Genomic DNA, 14,568 nt, shown 5'->3' with positions numbered 1-14,568 from the left:
CAAACAATGCTTGTGCATCTGTCCTGCTTAATGTTTAAACATGCAGATGCAGACTCAGCCCTTTGAAACTAAGGCACCATGGCCTCGTTGTAATACCGCTCAGAAACATCTTCATGCCTTTTTCCACACTTATAGAAATAATTGAATGTGCACACCTGCAGACACTCGACTGATGATGTTAACGAGCCCCTGGAGGGCTCGTTAACATCATCATCTGTGTGGGTGGATGTGGGTTTGGCAGGTTTGGTGTTGTATGGTTGAAAACCTTTCCTTTGTCTCCCTCTGCTGGGTAAATAATTATACCATGTCAAAATATTAAATATGGATACAGTTTTGCAAAAAATGAGATAAAGAAATGCAGACCATTTCATAAACAGGATAATAAACATCACACAAGAAAGTTTACTCTGAGCTGTTTGAGTGTGTACAAAAAAAGCAAAACTAGCTTATTATATCTGTTGTGCTTGGCACCATAACATAACAAGCTGCATACAGCAAATTAGTTAAAAAATAAATATACTGAGAATTAAATATGTGCTCATTTGTGGATATAAATGTATCTGCAGATCATGCATGGATTAGCATTCTTACTATAACAGTCCAGTGTTTGTTTTAGTGCGCACATAACTGCCCAGAAGGGCACAGTTTGTATACTGACTTGAAATGCAGGGTTAATTCAGCTGTATTAAAGAGCTGCTCAATTTAAGTTTCTATATATTTATAATACTACATACTGACAACAGTGAAAACAACATATTTTGATATCTGAGCAGCACAGTTGTGATTCCGACAAACAAATCACGCACAGAACGTCTACACATTCAGGTCAGGATAACCGAACTCTTTCAAGTATGCAAGTGGAATAATAGATGAGTGAGTTAGACCAACATTCATGAGCTTAGGAGTGATTCGGACTCCCTGTGAAATGAGACTGTCACATAATCTGGGTGAAATTCAGCACGATGGCATTGCAGAATAACCATTCTTTTCTTTTTTTTTCTCTTCCATTATGACATCTCAATTCCTTTTCCTCTGCTGTTCCTTAAGCCACACCAACAGCTCTGCAGACAGTCATGGTTTGTGCTTGAAATAAGCCTCCACTGTAGAGAAGATGTAAAATAATATATACATATCAGACTCAGAAAATGGGGGGGCTAAATGACTGGAGTTTGTTGGTTGTTCTGTTTACCTGCATACTCCTGAGGTATCATTGGTCTGTTGATAACAGTGTGAAATGCAGACATCCAGTCTTGCTGATCCGCTGCATTCTCGCACGTGAAAAGAAATTTCCTTTCCGGGGTCACTATAGTAATTCCAAACTGCCAGTGGTAGCCCTGAATGTTCGGGGGAAGACCTGGAAGCACAACGTAGTTGTTTTCCTTACTCCCGATGAAGACCTCGCCTCGTGCATATGCATCCTGGAAGCAGACGGAGAATCACACACAAATTCAATATCCTTGAATGAAACACAAACACACGCCTCTAGATTAAATTACTTTAAATAATCGTGTCATATTCCTAAAGAAAATTTGGTGTTTTTCACATGTTGAGCACCACCAACAGCTATAGCCATTAGTCAAAAGGGAAGATAAAATATATTGAGTTTTTGGCTGTACTGTCCCTCCAAAACAAGCAAGAGACTGATGCAAAGTAGGGAGTAGTGGCATAGCACCATCTGCTGGTCACAGTGCACAATGACAGCGGTTTCCTCCTAATGTGCAGCTTTAATACCAGTGGATCTTTGAAGTACATGAGCCTCCTGTCATCCATCGTGAACCATCTCTTCTTGAAGCCCTCCGTGTGCTGTGGGACACAAACAGGAGAGAAACTGTGGCAGCAGCAGCAGCTCAATTCGTAGTCAACTTGGACTTTCATGCTCTGCAAGGTGCTGTTATTGGCTTGCATTTTTCCATATAAATCATTATGAGTACATAAAATGCATTACCTTTGGACCAGTCTTCTCCATGTAACCCTCCTTGATGTAGTTCCTGGTTAGCTTTGTCAACAACTAGACAAACAAAGAGCAAAGACTTAGTCATGGAAAACTGTGTGTCTCTGTGTGTGTGTGTGTGTGTGCACGTGTTTGCATGGCATGAATATAGGACTGTAGCTGCAGTTAAGGTTATTCAAAGTTATTCAGATTTTTCACATTTTATGTAACTATGTAACTATTCCAATTGTCACAGTTTTTCCTCCAACATTAATTCAAAGCCTTCTCTACATTGTTAGGGGGAAAAATACTCTTGAATCTCTGGAAATACTTGAAATACTTGAATCAATTTTTTCTTTTTTCTTTTTTTTTGCAGAATGTACAATAATGTCTACATAGTTTGCCAAAATTCCCAAATCCCCAGAAAACGCACAACAAATGTGATGACCTTAACTGCAGCTACAGTCTTGTATTCATGTATGTGTGTGTGCATGTACTCACACCAGAGTTGGGATTTCCAGGAAAAGCCACCTGCAGGTAGTGAAGCCTGGCTGCTCTGATGGCATTGAACCAGTCCACTATTTCCTTCAGGACAGAAAAATCAGGAAGTTCAGTGACTGACTGCATTAGCACATAGCCCATAATTACCTCCAGCACTACACAGGGTACTCAGCTCTCTCATTACCAGACAAAATGGCTTTCCTAAATGGCATTTGAGTTAGAGGTGCCATTTGAAAAGCTCTAAAGCCAAAACGGCATTATTTCTACTGCTCTGCGAGTTTGATGAAGTAACTGGATATCGCTGAGGATAGCGAAAGTAAACTTCAATCATACACTGATTTGTAATGACACACCATTTCCACCAGAGGGACGCACACACAGAGAACAGCAAACAGAGAGGCACCACACCTCACCTTTCCATCCTCATGGTAAACAAAGATATTCCTCGTGCTGTTGTCCTTCAGGTAGGTAATCTGAAGACCGTGGGGAGTGCCAATTTTTGTTGGCTGGAAAGTGGCGTTCACAGTATTTATCTTCATTAATGCTTTAGGCTCTCTGGCCTGCAGGAAGGAAAGGCATTTTTACAAGAGAAATAGTCAATGTTGTGGTTTTGGTGCTCAAACGAAAAGAGATTTAAAATATATCAGGTAACCATACAGAATGTGACATTATGGTGTAAGAAAGTGCTATTCAGCTCTTTTTCCTCACCAGTGACTTTTAGACTCAGTGATAGTTACATTTTGGCACACCTCAAAGACCACACTACCGTAAGTGTTCACTATTTTGAAATGAGAGTTGGATCAGTCTTGCAGATCAAATACCGACTGGGAAAAGAGGAGGAGAAAACACTCACATCATGTTTGTTGAAGTACTTCAAAACGCCTTCCCGTTCAGAAAGGATAAATTTTCTGCTGAGGTACTGTCCATTGTCTCTGCCTCGTTTCCACAGAAACCCTTCTCTGTAGCCTGCCGCAAGGTTAGCCACAAGGGTCCCGTTCATTTGGCACAGAGCAGGAATACAGAGAGAGAGAAGAGAGGGAAGACGAAGCAAACCTTTAACAAGATACTACATACAAGACCCCAAAAAATTCAAGATGAACATGCAAATTCACAAAATACTGCTGATGCTGTGTCTGTGCACTAAAACAGCAATTGACATTACTTCATGCATATCATATAATATTAACCAGGACGCTGACCCAGAGGCACACACAGTTATAGCTTATGTGGTCTAAGCAGCTCAGCAGTAATGGAAGGACCTCTGCTTTTACTATACATGAATAATTCAGCTTCAGCTGATGGCTTCCTCTACAAGAACATCACTGAAATAAACTATTTCTCCCTCTTTAAAACACACACACACACACACACACACACACAGCTTGGCTCTATTCCTGGCCCTGTTCCTGACACTGGCCTCTCTGCTCATACCCACCATGAGACAACTGAAACGGCACTGAGGGAAGAAATGCATCGTCATTGCCTGATGCACACGCTGTCTAACAGACACACACTATTTAACTAATTTGGACAAATGCAAAAATCAACAATATTCAGCAGCAAGCTCCAAATAACTGAGAACTGGATTTCTAATGCAATAATAAACTGAGTGTTTATTCAGTTCTATTTCCACAATTTCATGTGTTTTTAAGGAGGTGTTTACAAATTCAAAAGAGAATATTTGTTTGCACAGCCACAGAGACTACTATTAGGCATTGGTCATACAGCTGTTATCAGTCCAGCCACATTGTGACACTGTAATAACCACAACTGAAACAATAATAAAGTGCCTTGAAAGTATTAAGAGGCTTTTCCATTTTTGAGCTTTTTCTATAATTTTAGTTTTACTTTACTTTGTTTTTGGGGCACCATTAGATTCTTTTTACTCAATTTTCTAGCGTATTTTTAATTGTCACGCCACTATCTTAACAGACGGGGCATTTATGAAAAATCATCAAAGCAGTGAACTACATTAGCGACAACTAGAACTTTTCCACTGAAAGCAAAGTGCCCCAGTCAAATGTTGGTATGAACTAAAGTGCAATGCTATAAAAACAAGATAATCTTTGCACTATGTACTATGAAACCACACCGCACTTCATTATGTTTTGTTGCCACAGGTGAAGCACTCATGCACTCTTGTTTCATGTCTCAGCAAACAAGCAGATTCTCACTAAGATCATTCTGTCTGTACTCCATGTGTCAGCAAGAACAGATTGCAGGGGCCAATCGTCACGTCCAAGGACGGGACAGATAAGGAGCCTTGAACCACCTTATTATCTCTTGAGATGACTATACACACACAGACAGGAGTGTGTAGCTGTGATAGATAAAGCAACTCATAGAAACTGTTCAAACACACATGCATGCCTTTGTCCATTACTCATGCTTGAGAGTGCTGTGGGTCTGTTCGCAAACATATGGAGTAAATTTAGTAAAAAAAACAGGGTTGGTTGTGTGTTTCATACAACAGAAGATTGCCACTACATGTCACACTTTGCGAATTTTCAACCCATGCAGCCGCCGTCTGCTTCATTTGTCTAAGTAACAAATGTACTTGCACCAATGTGTGTCTATGTGCATGGTGGCTTTTAAAATAAGATGTGGTCAGGTGCGTCGTTGGTACGCTGCTACCCTGAGGCAGCAGAAAGCGACATTTCAGCAGCAAAACTAAAAGCTGTAGTTGAACAGACAGATGAAGCTCTGCAGAGGGACCAGAATTCAACTTTCAGCTTCTGAAATAAATATTTTTAACAGCTCTGATGGAGCTCAGAATTTATCAGGAGGACAACTGCTTTACTTCATGTTTGACCTTTTGGATGTGTAGAAGAGCACAGAACATTAATTAACATCCATAGATCCTGACCGGGAGATTGAAATTAATATTTTCCTCAGAAAAGACACATTACTTGCTTTGTGTCTTTTTTTCGGGGGGGAACCAAGAACATAGCACAAAGAAGAGAGAAGAGAATTCATTCTCTGCTACAAAGGGGTGTGAGAGACTTTGAAACACTTGGGAGAGCAAAGCAACATTTGGACAACTCCGCCTGTCTTTCTTCACGTCCTCTTTGGATTGCTGCTACTTTCCAATAATTTAGAAACAATATTATATAGAATACTTGGTACACAAAAGAGGCCTTTCTTTGTTTGGAGCACAGACATCCAGCCACACGCCCCAAACCTCTGCACCGCATAACACAAGAGGCCATTGACAGAGAGGGAGAGAGACAGAGAGACACAGGGAGCAGGAGTTCGACAGTCATGAGACTCCTATAATAGTGCTTTATCTGGCCTACCTTAGAGACAGATTTGCCTTTTTCTTGCGTTTCAGAGATGTTATGCATTTCTTAAAACTAACGATGTTTTAACTCTGAATGTATGAGGTTGCTCAACTGTAATCTGTGAAATCTAGTTAAACGGGAACTGTGTTGATTTTAAGACGTCAAAATCTGTTCCCTAATCATGGGGATAACAGCTTGTGTAACTTTTGTGAAGAAAGTCTCATTCTACCACTCTCACGCATAGGTAGGTAAATATGTGTGCGTGTGTGTGTGTGTGAGTGTGTATGTCCTTTAAATGTAACACCAAAACTGGCCATAAACCACATCTTCTATAAACTCACTTTATTCTGCACAACTTCCTGTTTCCGGCAGCAGAAGTCAAACAGTCAAAAACGCTAGACTGGAAGCATAGTTGGTGACCATCACAGCAGAGCACTGAGACTATAAAGCCTAGAGACTTGTCTTGCTCTACAAATCACTTAGACCGTGCTGGAGTTTTGTGAGAGGCTGCAGCAAAACAGTGACTTCCTTAAAATTCTATGAAGTTGAGCTATTTTATTATCGTTAAATTATGGGAAACCTCTTAATAAGATGAAGGCTGAAAAACAGTCCTTTAATGATGGCCAAGTTACATTTAGACATGTCAATGAGCAGGCTTGCACAACACAGCAGTGAGGAACTTTTGTCTCCCCTCTCAGGCAATGAGAGTAATTACACAAGCACTGCAGATGTACTTTTTCCATCACTGCATATAACAGATGGGATTCTAAACTTTCAAGAGATCATAATGGCTCAAAAGCATCTGCACAGTCATTGCCAGTCTCCTTGTGGGATTTGCTGAGTCTGATTAGCGGTCAGATCCATGCCACTTTAATGAGACTCCACTGGGCAGTTAGCCAAGGCACATTTGTCATTTGACAATGTTTGACACACAGGCACATGATTCAGCACAACACAATACAGCCCTACAAGATAAGGGTTAGCCATTAACTGAGCTGAGACGTATTGTAGTTAGGCAGAAATAGAGGCGGATGTGAAAAAAAAAAAAAAAAAAACCACGAAGGGAGAGGACCTTTTATTAAAAAAAGTAAAAAGCAGGATAAATGAGATGCCGAAGGAGGACAGCAAAGGGCAGTTCTGTTTCCTTCATGACCAGTTCTCATTGTCTCTGCAATAGACAGTTGTGTTGACACCCCATTTATTTGCCAAAATACTAATTAGGCTGGGCTATGTAAATGAGCAGTGGGTAATGGTACCGCCTGGGCCACGAGTTGTTTATTACTGCATCTTTTGACAGTGTTCTGCCATTATCAGGCCAAATAGCACCTCGTAGAACACAAACTGAACCCCTTCAGACATCAGCACACCGTTTTCACAAGATAACCATCAGCTACTTGGTGAAACAAGAGGAGGAGCAAGAGTTTATTCTGCTCTCACAAGATCCTGCTGAAACTTTAAACAGTTGCTGTAGTGTCCCCATCAGGACAACCAGCCCACAATAGCAGCTGAAAAAGTTTGACAAAGGAGTGGACCTATGTGCAAAGTTTTGTTTTCATGCATGGGAAGGCAAATTTCCTAGAGGAGGAGGAGGAGGAGGAGGAAAAGAGAACAAGAGGAACAAGAAGATGAACAACTTCAACTATTCAGTTCTAAAAATGCTCAACAACAGGGCTGCCGTCCTGAACAATTTCAGGTTTTCAGAGTAGTTACATCCAATAACTACTTTTACTATGTCCCAAAATACTGAAATATTCCTGAAGTGGAGGCAGTGTGAGATGAAGCTTTCTTTCCTTTCCTCTCTCACATTTTTGAATATCATCAAGTGTTTGACCCAGGAATGCTGGCAATGATAATTGGATGATATGATTTCCCTGCTGTGCATTGTGAGACGCAGACAATCACTCGTTTTCCTCAGCATGCAAGATGAAGTATAACATGACGCTACTCTACAGAGGTGCATTCAGTTCTTACCCGCCGAGTAGGGCTCCTGCTTCTCCACATAGATAAACTCCTTCCTCTCATACTTGGCTCGGATCCATTGTTCCCGCAAGAGCCTGCAGATTGGTACTGATGTTTAGTTCACGCTTGGATTCATTTTTCGAAAATGTCTCATTAGATACATTTCATGCAAACAAACATCACTTGGTTTATTGTCTCATAATTATCAATGTGTTTTTGTTCATCCTCCATCTATTGTAATATTGATTATACAACTCTGGTCTTCCTTCATCTGTCACATCCTTCTTGATTAATTTCTCAAGACTCTTTCTGTCCCTTTAGTAAATATTTTTAACCTTCAGTGTGCAAGACACCTTATCTTCATTACCATCTGCGGTGTTTAATATAATGGCTTTGTACAGCTCTTCCCACAAGGGCTCAAAGCCCTTCACACTTGATTTGCCTTTTTCCATTATTCCATTATAAAGGTCACAACTCAGGTCTTTGTTGTATATTGTTGTATTATATATATCACTGGACTGTTAAGACGAAACCCTGGTACTTAACTGTTGCTTCCTGTTCAAACCACAGGAAGTTGCCATTCCTATCACTGAAGAGTTTCTGCATGTCAACCTGGCTACCAAAAACCCTTTGTTGCCAATTGTCTAATGTATCCTGTCTTAAATGGTAATATTTTACTGTCTCTATTCACAAAATAAACACAGTATATATCAGCAACGTTAATCATCGTTGACAATGACAAACAAACTCTAAAAAGCTTGAGTACTGATGCAGATTGGCATTGGCTATGGCATGAAGAAGGTAACATAAGCATTTATTACTTTGTTAATTACCTAAAGGGCAGTAAGTCAACACTTAACATAGAATGTACTGAGGGGCATCACTTACATGCAGTCAGTGTGTGTGGGACGGTAGTAGAAGGCAGGAACTAACTGTTCATATTTGTCTTTGGCAGCGTTGTTTCCCACAGAGGCCATAAACTGCAGAGGGTAAGAAGAGCAGAGTTTGAAAGGGCTATCTGTGTGTATTCCTGTGTGTTATGTGCATTTGGTTGATGAGGGCAAGTCTCCATCTCTCTCTCTCTCTCTCTCTCTCTCACACACACACACACACACACTGTGTAAGGTGGAGGCAGCTCAGAATTTGTGTGTCTGACATCTCACTGTCACCCAGAGGGAAACACTGCAGCTACCATGGCTGCTTTTTCTTTTGTGTCTCTGTAGTTAACACAGAGGACACTGCTCGGCATGCAACAGCACACAGCAAGGAAACTACAGATCATCCACACACAAATCAAGGATGAGAAAGCCAGAGAGAGCGAGCGAGAGAGAGAGACCTAACGAAAACACACACCACAAACCATCTTTTGTTGCAAACATCCACACAAGCACCCAGAGCGGACAACATAGACTAGATGCATGAAAACAATACATTATTCTTTTCAACCCCTTCTTGATATTTTCCCTCTGATATAAACCGCTATTTAAAATGAGTTTCAAAGACTGAGAGTATTCAGGATTCAGCACACACATACGCACAAACACCCTCACACACATACACAAAGATGCTGGTGTATTTGCCAGCTGCTGGCTCATGCCTTTCAGGCCGTGCTGAGCTGTGACGGATGACTTGTCTTATTCTTCCAAGAAGGGATGTAAGGGGCAGAGCAGCAGACAGAGGGTGAAGCTCACAGTGAAGCAGGGTGGGCTGGTTGAGGGCGAAGCCAGAGGCTGCGGGCGTTACTTCAAGCCAAGTTTCAGACTATAATTGATGACTAATAGTCTCTCGCGAAACACAGGGCTTTCAATTTTGTTCAGGATTTGTATGAATAAAACTCTCGGACGTTTCTCACCTCCACCTCAGAGGAGCTCCAGGGATCCAGCTGGATGGATTTCACCTTGCTGATCTTAACAATGTTTCTATGGAGGCCCGAGCAGCTCTGGCACACAAACACACCCAGCGTGTAGGATGCCCACTCTGGATCTGCAACGCAGCATAAAGACACGTGTAGATTCATTCAAAAACCATTTAAAGCTGACATTAACTGAAGAACCTGAAACATTTACAGAACCGACCAAAAAGTAGTTGGCACAGTATGACAGGCAGGCAGAACTATCACACTGTGGAAATCATCTTCACGTGTTTAAGAGATTTTTACACAATTCCTGCTGCAAATAAAGATTCCCAATCATCTGTATTTAATTGGTGTCTGCTGAAAAGAAGAGAAACAGGTAACGGGTAGTTTTTTCTCCTCACTCTCCATCTCTGTCTTTAGTACATGCTGGAGATTCCCTCAACAACCACAACAACAAAAAATCCACACAGGAAGCTGATTATGACCTAACGCAGTCCACTTCCTCAGAGTGGTCATCCTCCCCTCCCACAGTGTCACATATGATCAATGCTCAGGTGAGATTGGTGTCAAATCAGAGTTGAATTTGCCATAGTTAGGCCACACTTTGTGTTTTGTCCGGATTTCCAGGTGTGGAGGCGCTGCTGACAGCTCACCTTGAATCACTCAGGGTAGTGTTTCATAGATGCCATTTCTGTCTACACACAGTCACCAATGCTACAAAATGTCTGTTACTTCAACTGCTACCTTCTTTACTATCAGGGGCATACCATAAAAACTATAACACTAAAAACAGATTTACCACATCCGTATGAGTGCGTTGCCATTATTGTATTGGGCAAGAGGAATTAAATACATGTCATGCATGTATTTATAATCTATACGTTTGGCGCCTCATGCATGGGTGTCAGGTGAGTGGGTGTCAGGTACGACATGAGTTTTCTTTTGTAACTTGGTCTGTATTTATGTGATGTGTTCGGCCAACATCAGTCACTGAACACTGACACCTGAAACAGGCTATCGGTTGTAATTGGTACACTAGTGTGTAGCAGACCAATGTGGACTTGACCTTGGTAGTATCATAAATTAATAAATGCTTGTTAGTGACATCCAAGTAGCTTGACACTGTCCAACATTCTTATTCCTTTTTTTAAGTACAATATGCCCTTATCTTAGAGTTAAGCAGAAAATCACATTTAAGTAGTTATTTTTAAAATCTTACTTCAGCGTGTAAATTACATCACCTCTAAGCAACTTGACCTAAGTGATTTTCCTGCAGGTTATGTTTGGGTAGCATACTGCAGTTTGAGACACGTGCCCAAGCTTGTGGCGAACTTTGCATGAGCTTTAAGAACAATGTGATAGGAATTATCACTTAAAAAGGTCAGCCACATTTATTTGTCAGCTCTTTATTAAGTCCACCAAATAATTCGCATTGCTGGGCCTCAATGTCCCTCTACTCAAGCCATGATTTCATCTTCCAAAAAGCTTAATTTTCTCTCTTGGTGCATGGATACTCTGATGGATTTCACGTCATCTAAGAGGAAATCACAAGGCACGTGCCGTCAATTTAACTTGATTTGATCATAGATCGCATATGTTTAAGTTACGAATGGGATTCTTCAAAAGCGCTAAAGCCAGGTTTTTTTCACATTCAGCATCTTTTGTAAGTACAAACATAAATCAGATATAAGAGTATTTTGTTTTTACATATATGATGAGTCAGGGGGACAATAGAGGAGCAGAGAAGAAGAAGAAGAGGAAGGAGAATACGCAAGAGGAAGATGAGGTCGAGGAAAGTATGGTGCAAGTCATTGAGGTGTTTGACATGGTTGAGGCACTCCGAGAACCTCCTACAATTTTAAATTCATGCTTCTTTCAAAACATCATGTGAAGTTCGCACGCTTTCCACCCTTTTTTGGCACATAATGTATGAGTCACTTCCAGCTCTAACACTTCCACCACACTAACAACTCTGTTGTATCCTTTTTTTGTAGCATGACACCCACTTATGTTTCAGCACTGATGACATTTTGATATGTTCAGAAAAAGTTCAGGGAAAGGTCAGAACATCACACAGTTCAAACGTTCCCTTGAAGTAGTGCGTGAAGAGCGGGCAGCGTCGGCAAACAGCAGTTTCACCCAATTTCACAATGAACCCAAAGAGTAAGTAACGAGACACATTATTTTGCCATCTCAAGATAGAGTACGCTTATCTGTTTAAATTCAGATCTGTGAACAGTGTGTGTAGGCATTCACACGCTTGCCTGTGTGAATGGCTACACACACACACACACAGCTCCTCCTACACTTCAAAACCTCATTTTCAGAATCACTACTCTCATCCCTGTACAGTGAGATTACAGCTGCTGTGGTGGTTATTTTGTAACTGAGGCAGACAGCTGGGACAGTGTCAAGTTGTTTGCATCAGTGTGCCACAGCCCTTCAGCCATTGCACTGCTGCAGAAAACTAAATGAACACATTGCAAAAATAGCAAGGGGAAAAAAAAACTATTACTTCCTTGTGCGTAATCACAAAGCTGCACGCTTGTAAGACTGTGCATCTGTACACAAGAGACAAGAAGCTGCCACTGCGGCCACTCCGATCTTCTCTGCTTTAAACTGGCCTGTAGTCTATTCAGTCTTTTTTTTGTTTGTTTGTTTGTTTGTTTTCAAGCAGAAATACTGAATAAACTGTCAAACAGCATATCAAACGAGAGGATTTACTACTTTTTACTGATAACAAGTCAAGTAACAACAAGTAACAAGTCTCAGAAAACAATTTCCTCTTTGGCTCTGGGAAATAATGGACATACTGTCTCATGTTTCTTACATTTCGATTAAGATGAATGGACTTGCAGGGGGAGACATTTGAGTACTACCGGAGCTTCAGTATTTCACCATTTTGAATAATAAATGTAAAAGTGTACACTTTTGGGTAAAGTAAAGCACACTCTACTTGCAAGAAACTACTGTGGACCTTTCTGACTTAAACTCAGGCTGTAGATGACCCTTGGTTCACAAACCACACCTTGCCATGCACTTAGCTGTCGATTTGAAACCTAGGTGTGACCGTGCAAGCCTGAGGAAGCTACACATGTGGTGCAAAAGGACAGATGAAGTCATGTGGGCCCTCAACCAAATATCAAAGACATATCTGAAAAAGATACACGCCCTAGGAAGCAGAATATGAACCATGTAATAGTATGTAAAGCACTTTTTAAACAAAGTCTGAACTCTGAGTTAAACTTAAAACATCACTTACAGGTCCACAGTTGCTTATTTATAGGTTAAAGTTACTTAGGAGAAGTAAGTATACAGCTGGTTTTGAAAAGCTTATTCATTATTTAGTCGCTCTTTCATTGGAGTCGTCAGAAAATCAATTGGTCTCCTGCATGAGGATCTTCATTAAGTCAGCTGTTGTATATTTCATAACCTTTGCCAGACCACGTCGCGACTGTCTGAGAAGACAAAACTCAACGAGCTGGTACAACTCCGGAGAAAGAGAACTGGAGACACGGCAGCATTTATGACGACAACAGCAACTGAAAAAGGTAGATGGTCTTACTAAATACAAACAGACTGAAGTAAGAGAAGGAACAGTCAAAAAATGTGTCCAGCATCTGTCAGGGACTCCCCTGCAGCCTACCTGCAGCTCCGCAGTCGGCACAGTTTCCATTCCCATGTTTCTCCAGAAGCTTTTTGAGACATTGTCTGTTGGTTTCTTGATCCGAAGTCATAATGTAAATGACTGCTCAGGCGCCTGCTCACCGGCTGCTTGAAAACCTCAAACTCTCACGGATCCAAAGCAAGACTCCCGTCGGACGCGATGGGACTGGATTTGTGAAAGCTCGTCGCGACGCGCCTAAACAACTACTGACAAGGGGGTAGTTTTACGTGAAGGGTGGCTGCACAGGGCGGCATGGAGTCATTCTCGTAAAAAAAAAAAAAAAAAAAAAAAAAAAAAATCCATGTAGATGCAACAATAAATGCGTTAAAGTCTTGCCACGGTCTCTGACTCTGTCTGGAGGGAGACCCCCAGCGGTCACTGTGGTGGTAGGAAACGCGCTTACAGACACTCCTCGACAGACCGTGAAAACGCCCACATTTCATGCCCATTAGTACTCGCCTCATTACTTCAAAGCCTGGAAATGTTTAACAGATATTTTATTCGATCTCAAGTTTGTTCTTCTTCGCCTTTGGCCTGAAAAGGTGTGGTTTGTGGAGGAAACTGTTCCCTTATGAGTTTACATTTCAACACAAACCCTCCTTTGTTGCAGTGTATCCTTGATTTGCTGGAAGACTATAAATTTAATAATGAACTCATTACTACCTCCAAAAGTTGCAGCAGTTTGATGGGGTTCAGGGGTTGGACAAGGCCCCTCACTTAATGCTTCAGCATACCAAGACATTTTGGACTATGCTATGCTTCCAAGTTTGCAGCAACAGTTTGGTGAAGGCCCTTTTCTATTCCAGCATGATGAATAGAAAAGATGTAATGCTTCAGTACACAAAGCATAGTCCATAAAGACATGGCTGGATGAGTTTGGTGTGGAACTTGACTGGCCCACACAGCCTGACCTCAACCTCATCCAACACCTCTGGGATGAACTGCACCTCTTCATCCAACCGCGGTGTCTGACCTCACTGTTGTTCTGCTGCATGAATGGGCAAAGATTCCCACAGAAACACTGCAAACTCTTGTGGAAAGTCTTCCCAGAAGAGTGGAAGCTGTTACAGCTGCAAAGCTGTAACAGTGTGTATTCAGAATGTGATATCATTAAAATCACCGTTAGTGTAAAGGTCAGGTGCCCCATTACTTTTGTCTATATAGTGTAATCGTGGATCAGCGGTTAGGGTGTCGGACCCGTAACCGGTGGATCGCTGGTTCGATTCCCCGTCCCGGTGTCCATGGCTGAGGTACCCTTGAGCAAGGTACCTAACGCCCACTGCCCCGGGTTTGCTGTGTGTGTGCACGTCACTTGGGTGGGTTAAACAAATTTTGTTGGAGTGAGTTCCCTCCAATGACAAGATATGTCACTTTC

The 14,568-nt window shown here is 41.5% G+C and overlaps 1 protein-coding gene across 1 annotated transcript; it reads right to left on the bottom strand.

Annotated features, from left to right (window-relative positions):
• Window positions 1-1,000: 1,000 nt before the first annotated feature.
• Window positions 1,001-13,609, bottom strand: LOC124072615 (arf-GAP with dual PH domain-containing protein 1-like). The gene is made up of 11 exons (XM_046414129.1): window positions 13,173-13,609; window positions 9,524-9,654; window positions 8,560-8,651; window positions 7,684-7,766; window positions 3,285-3,397; window positions 2,845-2,991; window positions 2,432-2,515; window positions 1,946-2,008; window positions 1,732-1,803; window positions 1,190-1,418; window positions 1,001-1,100 (listed from the first exon to the last, which is right to left on the bottom strand). The coding sequence occupies exons 1-11, from the start codon at window positions 13,261-13,263 to the stop codon at window positions 1,072-1,074; spliced, it is 1,134 nt and encodes a 377-aa protein (XP_046270085.1). The 5' UTR covers window positions 13,264-13,609; the 3' UTR covers window positions 1,001-1,071.
• Between the last annotated feature and the right edge of the window lie 959 nt (window positions 13,610-14,568).

Source organism: Scatophagus argus, chromosome 16 (assembly GCF_020382885.2).
Source record: "Scatophagus argus isolate fScaArg1 chromosome 16, fScaArg1.pri, whole genome shotgun sequence".
Classification (NCBI taxonomy): Eukaryota; Metazoa; Chordata; class Actinopteri; family Scatophagidae; genus Scatophagus; species Scatophagus argus.
Note: the sequence above shows the minus strand (reverse complement) of the source record. Positions and strands in the feature narration are given on the sequence as shown.